The sequence below is a fragment of the Ambystoma mexicanum genome, chromosome 11 (genome assembly GCF_040938575.1).
Source record: "Ambystoma mexicanum isolate Mex_15411 chromosome 11, UKY_AmexF1_1, whole genome shotgun sequence".
Taxonomy (NCBI): Eukaryota; Metazoa; Chordata; class Amphibia; order Caudata; family Ambystomatidae; genus Ambystoma; species Ambystoma mexicanum.
The window spans coordinates 1,357,104,337-1,357,117,843 of NC_090934.1; the positions used below are offsets into that span (position 1 = coordinate 1,357,104,337).

General features: G+C 47.1%; 1 protein-coding gene across 1 annotated transcript in view; it reads left to right on the forward strand.

The window, feature by feature from the left end:
• The first annotated feature begins 4,382 nt into the window (after positions 1-4,382).
• Positions 4,383-13,507, forward strand: part of TRPM1 (transient receptor potential cation channel subfamily M member 1) — a 594,536-nt gene continuing 585,411 nt past the window's right edge. The window contains exon 1 of the mRNA XM_069624914.1: positions 4,383-4,729. Within this exon, the coding sequence (XP_069481015.1) occupies positions 4,598-4,729 (132 nt within the window). The 5' untranslated portion in view covers positions 4,383-4,597. The remainder of the gene's footprint in view (positions 4,730-13,507) is intronic.

Consider the following 13,507-nt stretch of genomic DNA (forward strand, 5'->3'; position numbering starts at 1 on the left):
TTCTGATTCTTAAAGAAAATTATGGGAGGGAAGCAACACCCTCTGCTCCTTCACATCATCACATGGGTCCTTATATTGCTTTGCGGGGGCGGGGGGCGCGAGGGGCAGGTGAGCCATCATGCTTTGTAAGGCCTGCAGGCTTCATTCACCAGGAAGCCTCTCAGGGTCTCTGGCTGCTGTCCTCTTCACTCCGCAGCCCTCATTTCCTCCTGATGATCCGCCTGGAAGCTCTGCTTCCCTGGGAGCCGAGCGCGCTCCATGGGGCCGAGTCTCCCTGTCCAACTATAGCCTCGTTCAACTACTGGGATCCATCTGTCTAACAACGCTCTGTCTCCCCTGAACTCTGCTTGTTATAGAACTTGCATGTTCATATTTGCATAAAGTAAGCTCTCTTTTATTATCCACTGTTCAGTCTGTGCTGTCTCAAAGAGCTGAACATGGGTGCTACCATGACCGCACTCGCCCATACTCGGCTCATCCACCTTGGAAAGGTGGCGGTTCCAGGTCAGCTAAGATTCTATAGCAAAACAAAAGAGTTGATGGCTGGAAGGTTTAGAATAAATCTTGACCTCTGGCATTGCTCTGGGCAACCCTCCAGACCATCGTTCTTCGCCTGCCAAGCCATTACAAAAGGGGAAAAACCATATGCAAATCAGGCTTGGTCCCACCCCCAAAGGGGTAGTCCAGCCCGAACTGCTAGGTCACATCCCTTTTGCACGAGACCACAAGCATCCCCAGACATGTTTCAGCCTTGTTGGGCGTCATCAGTGAGGAGTAGCTTGGTTCTCTAGGCCCAGCAGGCAAGGGACCCACGTCTCGGCATACCCTTCCCACTCGGGGTGACAATAGCAAAACAAAAGAGTTGATGGCTGGAAGGTTTAGAATAAATCTTGACCTCTGGCATTGCTCTGGGCAACCCTCCAGACCATCGTTCTTCGCCTGCCAAGCCATTACAAAAGGGGAAAAACCATATGCAAATCAGGCTTGGTCCCACCCCCAAAGGGGTTGTCCAGCCCGAACTGCTAGGTCACATCCCTTTTGCACGAGACCACAAGCATCCCCAAACATGTTTCAGCCTTGTTGGGCGTCATCAGTGAGGAGTAGCTTGGGTCTCTAGGCCCAGCAGGCAAGGGACCCACGTCTGGGCATACCCATCCCACTCGGGGTGACAATAGCAAAACAAAAGAGTTGATGGCTGGAAGGTTTCGAATAAATCTTGACCTCTGGCATTGCTCTGGGCAACCCTCCAGACCATCGTTCTTCGCCTGCCAAGCCATTACAAAAGGGGAAAAACCATATGCAAATCAGGCTTGGTCCCACCCCCAAAGGGGTAGTCCAGCCCGAACTGCTAGGTCACATCCCTTTTGCACGAGACCACAAGCATCCCCAGACATGTTTCCGCCTTGTTGGGCGTCATCAGTGAGGAGAAGCTTGGGTCACTAGGCCCAGCAGGCAAGGGACCCACGTCTGGGCATACCCTTCCCACTCGGGGTGACAATAGCAAAACAAAAGAGTTGATGGCTGGAAGGTTTAGAATAAATCTTGACCTCTGGCATTGCTCTGGGCAACCCTCCAGACCATCGTTCTTCGCCTGCCAAGCCATTACAAAAGGGGAAAAACCATATGCAAATCAGGCTTGGTCCCACCCCCAAAGGGGTAGTCCAGCCCGAACTGCTAGGTCACATCCCTTTTGCACGAGACCACAAGCATCCCCAGACATGTTTCAGCCTTGTTGGGGGTCATAAGTGAGGAGTAGCTTGGGTCTCTAGGCCCAGCAGGCAAGGGACCCACGTCTGGGCATACCCTTCCCTCTCGGGGTGACAATAGCAAAACAAAAGAGTTGATGGCTGGAAGGTTTAGAATAAATCTTGACCTCTGGCATTGCTCTGGGCAACCCTCCAGACCATCGTTGTTCGCCTGCCAAGCCATTACAAAAGGGGAAAAACCATATGCAAATCAGGCTTGGTCCCACCCCCAAAGGGGTAGTCCAGCCCGAACTGCTAGGTCACATCCATTTTGCACGAGACCACAAGCATCCCCAGACATGTTTCAGCCTTGTTAGGCGTCATCAGTGAGGAGTAGCTTGGGTCTCTAGGCCCAGCAGGCAAGGGACCCACGTCTGGGCATACCCTTCCCTCTCGGGGTGACAATAGCAAAACAAAAGAGTTGATGGCTGGAAGGTTTAGAATAAATCTTGACCTCTGGCATTGCTCTGGGCAACCCTCCAGACCATCGTTCTTCGCCTGCCAAGCCATTATTTTGAATAAACAACGCTGTATATATTAAAAGATTAACGTAAAGAAGCAATCATTTTTGAAAAAATGATTTATTAACAAAATTAATAAATGTAAAAAAAAACATGAAAGCACAGCAATTAAGGGGGCGCCAAGTAAGGCTCCAGGATGGAGAGGCACCAGGGGGCCGTGAGCAGCACCCAGAGGACCGCAAGTTTACTTGGGCCCCCATGTTTGTGTCTATGCTGTCTGCAAAAAGTCCCAAGTTTGTTCGGTAGGGCGTAGAAGATTTACTCCGTGGGCAGGAGGCGTTTATCTTGGAAACAAGACAAAGAAGAGCAACACAGGTTCTCCGGTATTGAGCGTGTTGTCAAAAAATTATTAATTAATTTACATTTTCTATTGTTTATATACCATTGAAATGTAAAAGGAAGCCTTTGAACATTTTAACAGTTGGCATGTTCTTATTCTAAATACTCAGTAGACCTTTACACTCGCGCCCCGCACCCTCTCGTTAGCGACCATCACACATCTCTGATAAAAGGGTAACATTATGAACCCATTATCACTCCACGGGTTACAAGGTCATTACGCTCCAGTACAATTTCTGAAATCAAAATCCTGTATAATTAATTCTTTCTGAACGAGTGGCATGCACTCGAGGCCCATTGGCAAGCCGCCATTTCCTCTAATTTCTATGCTGAAAAATGGCCCTTCCTATTGGCAGTGTGTACAAAATGGCAGGTCACAGGGGGCTGCTACACCGTAGTTCAGTGGCCAACACCATTTATTCACTGCGAGAGTTCAAAGCAATTTTATTTTCCAACAAATACCATCTAGCCCTTTGCACAAAGCCAACATCAGAGAAGTTTCCGTTCCCCTAGTCGCTGCTTCGAAAAGCACTGCGTATCAGGCAAACGGGTCAGCTTGACGCGCAGCGGGCAAACAGAGGTGTTTGGGTGACAAGCCGGACTGATGAACTTGTCTGCTTAGTATTTGTTCCCCGAGATTTGCTCTGGTGGCGTGTGAACATTGCTTTCATCCATGTAAGCCATTTAGTAAAGTTATTCTGGTGCAGTAAACTTGATTTCTTGGGTTACTGTTAAAGATCATGGCTTGTTAGTCGGATGAATGTAATGTTTTGTGAGCAGGCTAATTGAGTACAGGACTAGACGGCGTGTATTAATTAGGTTATGTCGATGTTGAGCGTCTCTTTCCATGGGGTCATCTCAGTCGAAGGACCCCACAAGATATTTCTTATGATTCGTTGTGTGGTGGCTGTAGAGAAGGCGGGGGCCCACTTCCACCCAATCATCTTCAGGAACAAAGACGCATTCAATCAGCCTGTCTCCCTTGAGTGGGACAATATGGGTGCATTTATTTGGGGGACATTTGAATTGTCGCAACCATTCAGTTTAGTGCTTTTATTGGGCCGCGCCATATCGTAGGGGAAGATGCTTAACTTGTTCATGCCGATACAACTGAGCACTCTTCACCCGCTTTTTCCAAAATTGTTGACCAAAAAATGTAAAGGTGTCCTAAGTAGTCCAGCTCTCTTCCTCGTCTCCTTCTTATACTCCTTCCTCCCTGTCTACATAGATCTCTGTCTGCCACCAACTCTAGGAGACATGAACGAAACAGTCATTCATGTCGTTTCAAGAACACACGCTCTTGTAGTCATCAAAACCTGCCATGCTCTTTACTGTGCGTATGCAAAAAACTGGAGCGGTACATGGCTGCTGCTTGTGCATCTGCCATCTACAATGAAACCCGCGTTCCCACCCTGTTCTGTGCTCGGTCACCCTTAATCGTGGCTTTCCATCGCTGGCTCGGCTCTGTGCCTTGACGTTCTGCCGGCCAAGCAGCCCAAGCCCAGCTCTGGGCACCATCTGCTCCGTTTATGCGCCTTTATGCTGATGCCTAATTCATGCCCATCTGACCAGCCCCTGCTTGTTGCGTAAAAACCTTTTGGGCCACAGCTTCTCAAAGTAGATTTACCTTCAAGCACCATTTATTTATTAAATCTTCATCCATTAAAAACCATAGCTCGCTGGAGCTGTGTGCATTAAGCCTGATTATAAAGGCTGTTGCACGGGGTGGGGTTGGGGGCGCCAGGAAGAGCGGCATTTTGCATCCTCTGGTTGCCTGCATTGTCCTCCTCAGTCAATGCTCCTCGCACTTTATGCCCGATGTACGGACTGGAGCAGGACGCTCATGGGCCCTGCACCTTTGTCGTCTGGAAAATTTGATGCGTCGTCGATATAGCGACCTGTAGTCGGTCGATCTTTGGCTCCAGCGAAGGGCATTTTGCTCTATATGAATGCAATTAAAGCTTCCCTTGATGGCAGGCCACTAGGCAGTGTATGGAAAGTAAGGTGCCGGGTGCTACAAAAGGTGCAGGAGGAAGAGGGGGCAAGTCAGCGGGTCTCTTGAGGAGAATGAGTGGCTCCTTCAAACGTGCCTCACTCAAGGGCTCGTCGTCCGGATCCCAAAAGGTACGTCCGAATCATCTTGATCCTTTACAGGCAACGCATATGGGGGCAGGCAGATCTCCCATCACGCTTGCTTTTGTGTTGCTATAGCACTGCTAAAGCAGAACTCACTGTGTGCAGGGTTCGTTTAAGGCGAACACGTTTCTTGGTATTTGTAACTGATCACTAGCACTTGTAACACACTCATCTCACAGGTCCACTGTGCATGCAGACATATGGGAAGGCTTGATATAAATACCTCGAATGCTGTTAATGCAACCCACACCCTCTAGCCTACCACACTGTTAAATTCTTGAAATTCTTGTAGCCGCATTAGTTGCGTGAAAATTGTGTCCATTAACAATATTAATCCGAGTTTTCAAATCTGCAGATTTTACAGGGATTATGTGTGGCGATGCATCGTTTTTGCTCCTAAATGCCAAAGGTTGATTTGATGCATTTCCGGTGCTTTCTGGTGCCTGTAATGATCTTTGCTTCTGATTCTAAATTTGTTCCGACCTTTGTTAGAGCTAATCGATAGGGCAATGTTATGCAACCAGCAGTTTTGGACCTGTGGATTCCCCTTACATCTCACTATTGACTATGGTGGCTAGGGCTGATGGGAGTTGTAGTACAAAACATCCGGAGAGCCAAAGGTTGCAGATCCCTGCAATAGAGCAAGAGTGAACACAGGTCTGTGCTGTGCCAGTGTCCCATTAACGCCTGCTGTGGTGGTTAACACCGCAGATGGTCAAACCCACTGCATTCGTGGCAGATTAATTGGTACAATGTGTTGTTAATGTGGCTGGGTTGGGGTTCGCTGTCAGTGAAGGGCCGTTTTGGGAGCGATTTTCTTGGGACATGCGGTTTATTTTCTAACTGGTTCCTAGTCATGCATAGCAGGCATGAAGCCGCAAAGTCTTCCTACTGCGTACTACTAAACAGTCAACAGAGCTAAGTCTTTCCCTGTGTTATGATTTGATTGACGTGAGATGGGCTCCACAGTGATACAAGTGTGCCAGGCACAAGAAATATTGAATACAGTGATGTGCTCCCACCAGCGCCTGTCTGACCCACAGCTGGCACCAACATTGATATATGCGTTTCAATCAAGGCACTGGCGTTTCAATCAAGACACTGGCCGTAGGAGGGGACATATTTGGAAACGAGAGAGAGAGAGAGAGAGAGAGAGAGAGAGAGAGAGAGAGAGAGAGAGAGAGAGAGAGAGAGAGAGAGAGAGAGAGAGAGAGAGAGAGAGAGAGAGAGAGAGAGAGAGAGAGAGAGAGAGAGAGAGAGAGAGAGAGAGAGAGAGAGAGAGAGAGAGAGAGAGAGAGAGAGAGAGAGAGAGAGAGAGAGAGAGAGAGAGAGAGAGAGAGAGAGAGAGAGAGAGAGAGAGAGGTGTGTATGAACACATAGGAGGGGAAGGGGAGTGTGAGATAGCGAGAGATTATGAGAGATGGAGCGATGGCAGAGGGCGGCACAGTCTGTTCAGCAGTCCTAGATGCCACCTTAATTGCCTATCTGCTGCCCATTTAGGTGGCACCTCAAGGAGGGCACTGCTATTGTTCTTGGGAGCCGTCAATACCCAAACACTTGTACGACCTTACTCCACAGGCAGAAAGTGTGAAATATTTGTATCAAAAGAAAACTTGAAGTTGCTACACATCTTCAATCGGTTCCATGTGATAATGTCCCTGCAAAAATGTCGCCATGCAAGAATGGTGCAATGTTTTTGCAGAGACATTGGGCCTCATTCCGAGTTTGGCGCAAAGGGATACCGGGCACCGGTAAGGACACCGGTGCCGGTAATCCCTTTGCGCCCTATTCTGAGTTCCCTTAGCGGGTCCCTTCCATAACGCCTGGTTTTACCAGGCGTTAAGGACAGGACCCGTTAAGGGACGTTAGAGCTAATAACGGTACCGCAATTTGCGGTACCGTTATTAGCGCCTTCCCCCTTCCCATTGAGCCCTATGGGTGCTCAAATGGGAATGGGGAATGGCTTTTTCAATGGGGATTTACCGGTCCCGCAAAGGTCGGAATAGACCGGTAAGTCTCCATTGAACGAGGGCAGACTCGGTCCCGGTATTGGAAGTAGTCATGGCCCTAATAGCGCCATGATTACTTGCAAACTCGGAATGAGACCCATTATCCTTAGGAACATGCAGGGGACAACCCCGCAACCCCTGACATTTTTTTTTAAAGGGATCAGGGTATACCCCTTCAACCCCCGCTCCCATTTACTGCTTATATTGTCCCCATATATAATGCCGCCTATGCCGTATCCCGGCAACTATATGTATGGCGAAATTATATACAGGGACAATATTACCTGATACCCTTCAAACAATGTCAGAAAATGTATGAAGCCAAGCTTTACTGATGGACTTAGATGTTGGGTAAATTATGCTTCTTCGATGAGTGATGCGAGCTGGTTGATGGAAGAGGAAGGGTCCCGCAAGAAGCCTGTTAAACTGTAGCAGCACAATCTGGGTAATCATGGGGGTAGGGAGGCCCGGATACTGGTACACCTTCTACCCATGTATGAATAAATGAAAGGTGTACATGTTGTTTTATGGGAGTTCTGTTTGGGGGTGGTAGTGTTGCCGTACTCCTTGGGTGCATGGGTGGGGTGGGACTACAGTGCCAGGAGGCCATGGCCAAAGAACTCCACTCCCTAATTCCCAGCTCTGCTGCAATACTTATCTTTCATGGGATATCTGTCGGAATGCGGAGGTGATGTCAAACTCCTTGATCGACAAAGGGCTGAATTAATTTGGAGTCCGAAACGGATTTGGAGGATACTTCCTAGTTTATGGGTCCACTGTCATTTATAAGAAGTCAATGTTTTTAGCAAAGGGCCAAAATTACTACATTGGGACGGAGGAGCACTGACAGGAATTGAAGCCTGAGTGGGAACTTCCAATATAGGCCATACTCATGCCGTCACTCAAACAGAGAGAATTTAAAAGGTGTTACGATCTAGAGAGAGATAGAAAGAGAGAGCGCGCATGCTCAAGATACTACTGCACAAATGTTCCTTTTTACGGTGAAATTGCACACGGAGGGAAGATATCAAATCATTTGATAAAGCCTTGTGCACATAACAGGAGTCTTGCTATCTCAGCCCATAGAACGGTGGCCGTCCTCCTAATTTGAAGGATTTGAATGAATGGCCTATAATGTACAGCTGTCCTTATGTGTTTGTGCAAAGTAACTCACTTCTGCATATCTAGACTTTTTTTTAGAGAGAGATTGGGAATATAATTATTTTCGTACCCCTTGACCTACGTTTCTTAAGGGATATATTTTCAAAACACGCGTAAGGCACATGTTATTCTCTACTGGGCCAGTGGTTTGATATGTGATATTAAGAGCGTCACCTCCCGCCATCTTGCAGACATCAGGAGATCCATGGGGGCATATATTTCAGAATACGCAAGACACTCTAGGGTCGGAGCCGAAAAGAGACATGCGTCTCCCCACAGCCACCTCCACTCGTCGCCAAGGGTCTCTTACCTCCAATCTTCTTCAGCAACACTCTCTTAAGGTTGCTCTGTCATCTGAAAGGTTGTCATGGTTGGTTCTTTCTGTCCTTGAAGGATAATCTGCTTTGTTTCAATAGGAGCTCTTTGTCCCCGCAGCCGGACATTTTTAAAAAGTATGTGCTTAGTCCATACTGAAACCCATCCCCCACGCAAACCACTGACGAGCCAGCCAAAACCTTCTATACATTCCACTCTGCAAACTTGCCTGCACACAACAGGCCTTTACACACTGGGCACCAAGGGCATGGAACACCCTGCCTCTCCACGTACGCACTGCCTCCTCCATCACCACTTTCAGAAAGAGCCTCAAAACTAAACTGTTTCCCCACACTTAACCCTGCCTTCCTCCACTGCCATCGCCTGTCTACCTTCATCTTCCTTTCCTGAAAACATTTTGTAACTTCTTTTTTCAACTCCTACCTTTTCAATATTTGAACATTGTAAGGCGCTCTGAGTCCCTGTGGGTAGAGCCAGCGCTAAACAAAATAATTCAAATAAATAAATAAATACTGGAATACAGTGCCTAGGTGTAGGCCAGGTCTGTGGAGCTGCTCATCCAGCCCCACCCTGGGTTACTGGGGGGTCATGAGCGATATCCGGATGAATCACTGGAGCAGAAAGCATAGGCAAATTACAATATCAAGCAACGACCTTACAATATCAAGCTATACAAATGCACACAAATGTTATAAAATGTGTACGACTCCCTAGAGCTATAGGGGAAATGTAACATGCGTTTGGTGTTTCAGCGAGCATTATTTTGTAATTTTGCATTCAAAGACTGCGTGTTACACTTTGACGATATCAATAATGGGGCTCTTCAAACATTTCAGAAGGTCGCCCAATTGAATCTCCACCTCCTCCAAACCTATTGGACATTTAGTAAGTAAGCACGCTTCTGCCATTGGTTGTTGCCCTTGCCCCCATGCAATGAAAGAAATTAAACCTAACATTTGAATTATGATGTGAATCATTTATTGAAATACATTAATTTTAAAAAGAAACGACCAAGGGCCTGTAAGATCTTTTTTAAATACGAAAATGAACATATGCAGTAATCTTGAAGTTCCTTCACATCTGGCAAACACGTGCAGCGATTGCCCCAGTAGCAAGATTGCCTTTGTGGAAAAGGGAAAGGCCCCTTTGGCCATGTTCCATCAAGGATATCTCGTAAAAAACCATTGTCACCTTTCCCCCAGTACCCCGCAAGCCCCCAACCACTCCCCACCCCCAAACGCACCCCCTCCAACTCCCCACCCCCCGCCTAATCTGTCAACGAGGGTTTAGCGGAAGAGACGCCATGTTTCTTGCATGCCTAGGTTTCCCTGCTCATTAAAACATCAAACAATAGCTTTTGTTATGTAAGATAGGCTGCGGGTGTCCTCGCTTGGCCCCGCTTGTTGTGGAGCACATTTCTGGGATTGGCAGTGGCATTCCACAAGCAGAGCATGTTAGAATTTATAATTCCAAGGATCAGTTTCTATGACGCAACACGCTGCACCAGATTGATTTAGAATACATTTGCATGAAGTTTACCAGCAGTGTACATTTGCATGGCCAATTGTATGTCCAGACTTGTAAAATATGGGCAAATAAAAAGAAATATTTGACAAATTGTGTCAAATATTTATTTTTATTTGCCCGTATTTTAGATTTTTGGACATACAAGTGGATTACCAATTTACCATGCAAATGTAAAATGCTGGTGAATTTTGTATTGGCTTTGACCGAAACATTGAGACAGCCGTACTCTCAAAAGGCTGCCTTTCTGAAAGTCTGCAGTTTGGTTGACTACTTTTGGGTTCAACCAAATACATATACATATATCGAGAAGGGACACTTTCATAGATACATCAGAAACTGATAATAATTGACACTGCTTGTGTGGGGCTGAGGATTGGTTGATGAACAGAAAATAGGCTTTGGATCCATTAGGTTTGAGCAACCTGCTGCCCTTCATGGTTTGATTGCTGAGATCCCTAAATGGCTTGCCATTGGCTTCTCTTGCTGGTGACTCCTTTGGAGGGTTGAGTTCTTATTGGTAGAAGACACCGTGATCTTAAGGAGGACCAGAGGTAAACGTTGAAGTGCCCTGGTAAATACAGTCATCCCTGTGAAACTCTGCATGCTGCCTAACAGGCACAGATGGGGGCCAGCTTAAGTTGCTTAGCTTGCCAAGTTTGCAAACGAGGGCAAGGTGAAGCGGTGCACTCCTGCTACCTTCGAGAGCAGATGCAGTATGTTTAGCTCCCATGACGTTATGGCTCTGGAGTTTGTAAACTTTTTCTTCCAAACACCTTGGGCAGGTGCTCCACTGCCATACAGTGAGAAAGCTGTGATTGCTATGGTGGGCCTGGAGTTGGGAATTAACATTGCTTTCTGGAATCTTTGATCTGTGAAGGTGGAGAGAAGAGTACAAGAAGATGCCCTCATGTGTTGATGATTGCCAGGCCACGTGTTGAGTTGGTTTATGGTGCTTGCTGGTTTGAGTGTCCTGGAACCATTCCTTCCTTGAAGGCCTGTTTTATGAGATGAGCTATGCGTGGGGCCAATATCCCTTCACACCTTGATCTGGGGGTTGTTCCAGGAATCAATGTTATGGAGCTCCCTGGGTGCTGGGCTCGTTGTTGTACTGCTTCCCCTGACGCCACCAATCTGCTGTCTGTCTGACCTCGAGCAGTTCTATAAGCTTGGAAAGTGCATAAGACACTGGGTGGGGCAAGCTTGGAGAAGTGTTTCACAAATGTAGCCTTCTGATGGACTACGAGTGCCTTGAAGGTTCCTCTGGGTTCTTGGGTTCCATGACACTGAAGAAATACCCACACGTAAACTAATCAATTAATAGAAACATGTCTTAAGCACACCAATACTGTGCTAAAACTCCCCAAACGGCAGAAAAAGTTGTGGGGAGTGCCCCAATTTGGTCCCCAGATATTTGTTGGATGCAGGTTTGGCTGGCCTAAATATTGAATCTCTTTTGGGATCACATTCATGAAAAATGTTAGTAGTCCAGGTGTCTGCAATCCTTGGCTTTCCAGAGATTTCGGACTGCAACTTCCATTAGTCAGAAAACTCAATGGAGAGGGATCATGGGAGTCAAAGTCCAAAACATCGGAAGAGCTGCAGACCCTTTAAAGACAATTGTTTATAATCAGCAATTTAATATGCAGCATCTACGTGCCTGGTATACTGGGGACTCCTTAATGTGATGTCCCTGCATTCAGACATCCTGGGTGAAAGCATGGTCAATCATTGCTTTGCTCTTTTGCTTGGGGAGTGCCTATGTCAATGAAAGGAGAGAAATAAGCTCCATGATGCCCGACATTTCAAGTAAATGGAGACTTGCCCAATCAGCCCTGCTGGCAATTTGGCAAAGCCTGCATGCAAAATCCTAATAATGGATCTTCAATGCAACGTTAACTCACCAAAGCCACTAAGTGCTGATGGCAGATGCTAAAAGAGTCTCAGGAATGGCCCTGACATCAGGAAGTAGAAAGGTTAAGCTTGCTCTTCTGGGCTTCAAAACTGTGGTGCCACTGTCAGGGGTGTTTCTAGGTCTGGAAAAGACCCAGGGCTACGCTGATGTCGGATCTGTTGGGACTGAGGGCTAGCTAGCCGTTTGGCTGTAGATCCTGAGATTCTATCCGGGGCTACCACCAAAAGACCAGGCGCTATAGCCACCTTAGCCCCCCCCCCCAGCAACACCTCTGGCCACTGTTGCATAAGGTGCATTAACTTGCTGTGCTACTTTTCCTGCTTTGTGCATCAGTAAACATTTCTGCCAGTGCATCCAATTCACAAACATTAGTTTAAATAAACTGAATTGAGAGAGTTGAGAGTTTTGCCACCAGGCTTATTGGCTAGCACTTTGTGCAGTATCCCCGTCTACATGGTACTGCCTTCTAGGCTTGTACATAAATTGAGGGGTCAATAACATTGATCGACATGTAAGTATGGCCTGATAATGACTGCTATTGAGTCTGAGCATCATGGACAATGGGGGATTCAGGCTTATATCTCTACTAGGCACATCAAGATGGAGAGTGAGCATAGAGAGAGGAAGATAGAGTGGTGGAGAGAGATATAGAGAGAATGGAGAGAGTGTAAGAGAGGGGTGGAGAGAGAGAGAGAGATGGAAGGACAAAGAGAGAGGGGGATGACAGAGAGAGAGAGAGAGATAGAGGGTGCAAGAGAGTTGGAGTTCTTGTAAGATCAGGTTGTTGATTAGGGGTACAGAACCTGACAAGGGCATACCTAACCCACATGCCAAGTGTACATAACTGTTATAAGAGTATTACTGTATTATTTCCATTACTGCCTTACTATATTCTAAGATTGTGTTTTGCCATTGTCTGTAACCACGCAGTGATACCTCAGGGTCTGGGCGTATAACAAATGTAATAAATAAATACATTTATAGGGGTGGCTCATCCAGTGACCTGCCCCCCATGTGCCCACTATGGGTGAGGCAGGAGCCCATGAAAAAGCGGAGAGAGAACAGCGCACAGATGCACTCTCTGCCACTGCAGGAATCCCACATTGTGGCCCGTTCCCAATGGGCCATGCCTGACTGGGACCCTCAGCTCTTCCAACCAGGCACGGCACATTGGTCATGCTGGCTGAGTTACTGCAGCAAGATGGAGCCCTCTCTCTGCAGCCGAAATGAAATCGGGGAGCCCTGGCATGCGCAATTTCTGTATGCGCGGGGATATAACCATCACATGACCAACGCTTTCCTGAGTGCGGTTTCCCTGATGGGGGATGTGGTATCCTCCCTGGAGGCGGAGCAGAGATGCAGCGTGAGACTAGAATATAATATCACTCCAGGCACCAATGAGAAAGTGGCCCACGCTCAGAAATGCCAATTCGTCACTTTTAATGCCAGGCTGTGATTTCTACCTAAGGGGGAGTTTGTGGTAAAATGCATGGTAAATAGTGCATTTAAAGCATATTTGATGAGAACTACTAGGTGCACAGCTCAGAATGTCATCAAACTTGTCCTCTTTCGCCAAAAACAATGACCTACATTTACACAAAAGAAGTGTCCTATACCCTGTATTGCTGGCACTTGAGCATTGCTCTATTTTCCAATAGGACAGCCTGAGCCTGCACAGAGGGACCAGGCCATAATGTAAGGAAAGTTGATTGATTCGGTTCTCTGTATATGAGTGAGTGTGAGATGCAGGTGTCTGCGAGCATGTGTATATTAGAGGGCGGCAGTCGCCGCCCTACAGTTAAGGTGAATGACTTGATCCAT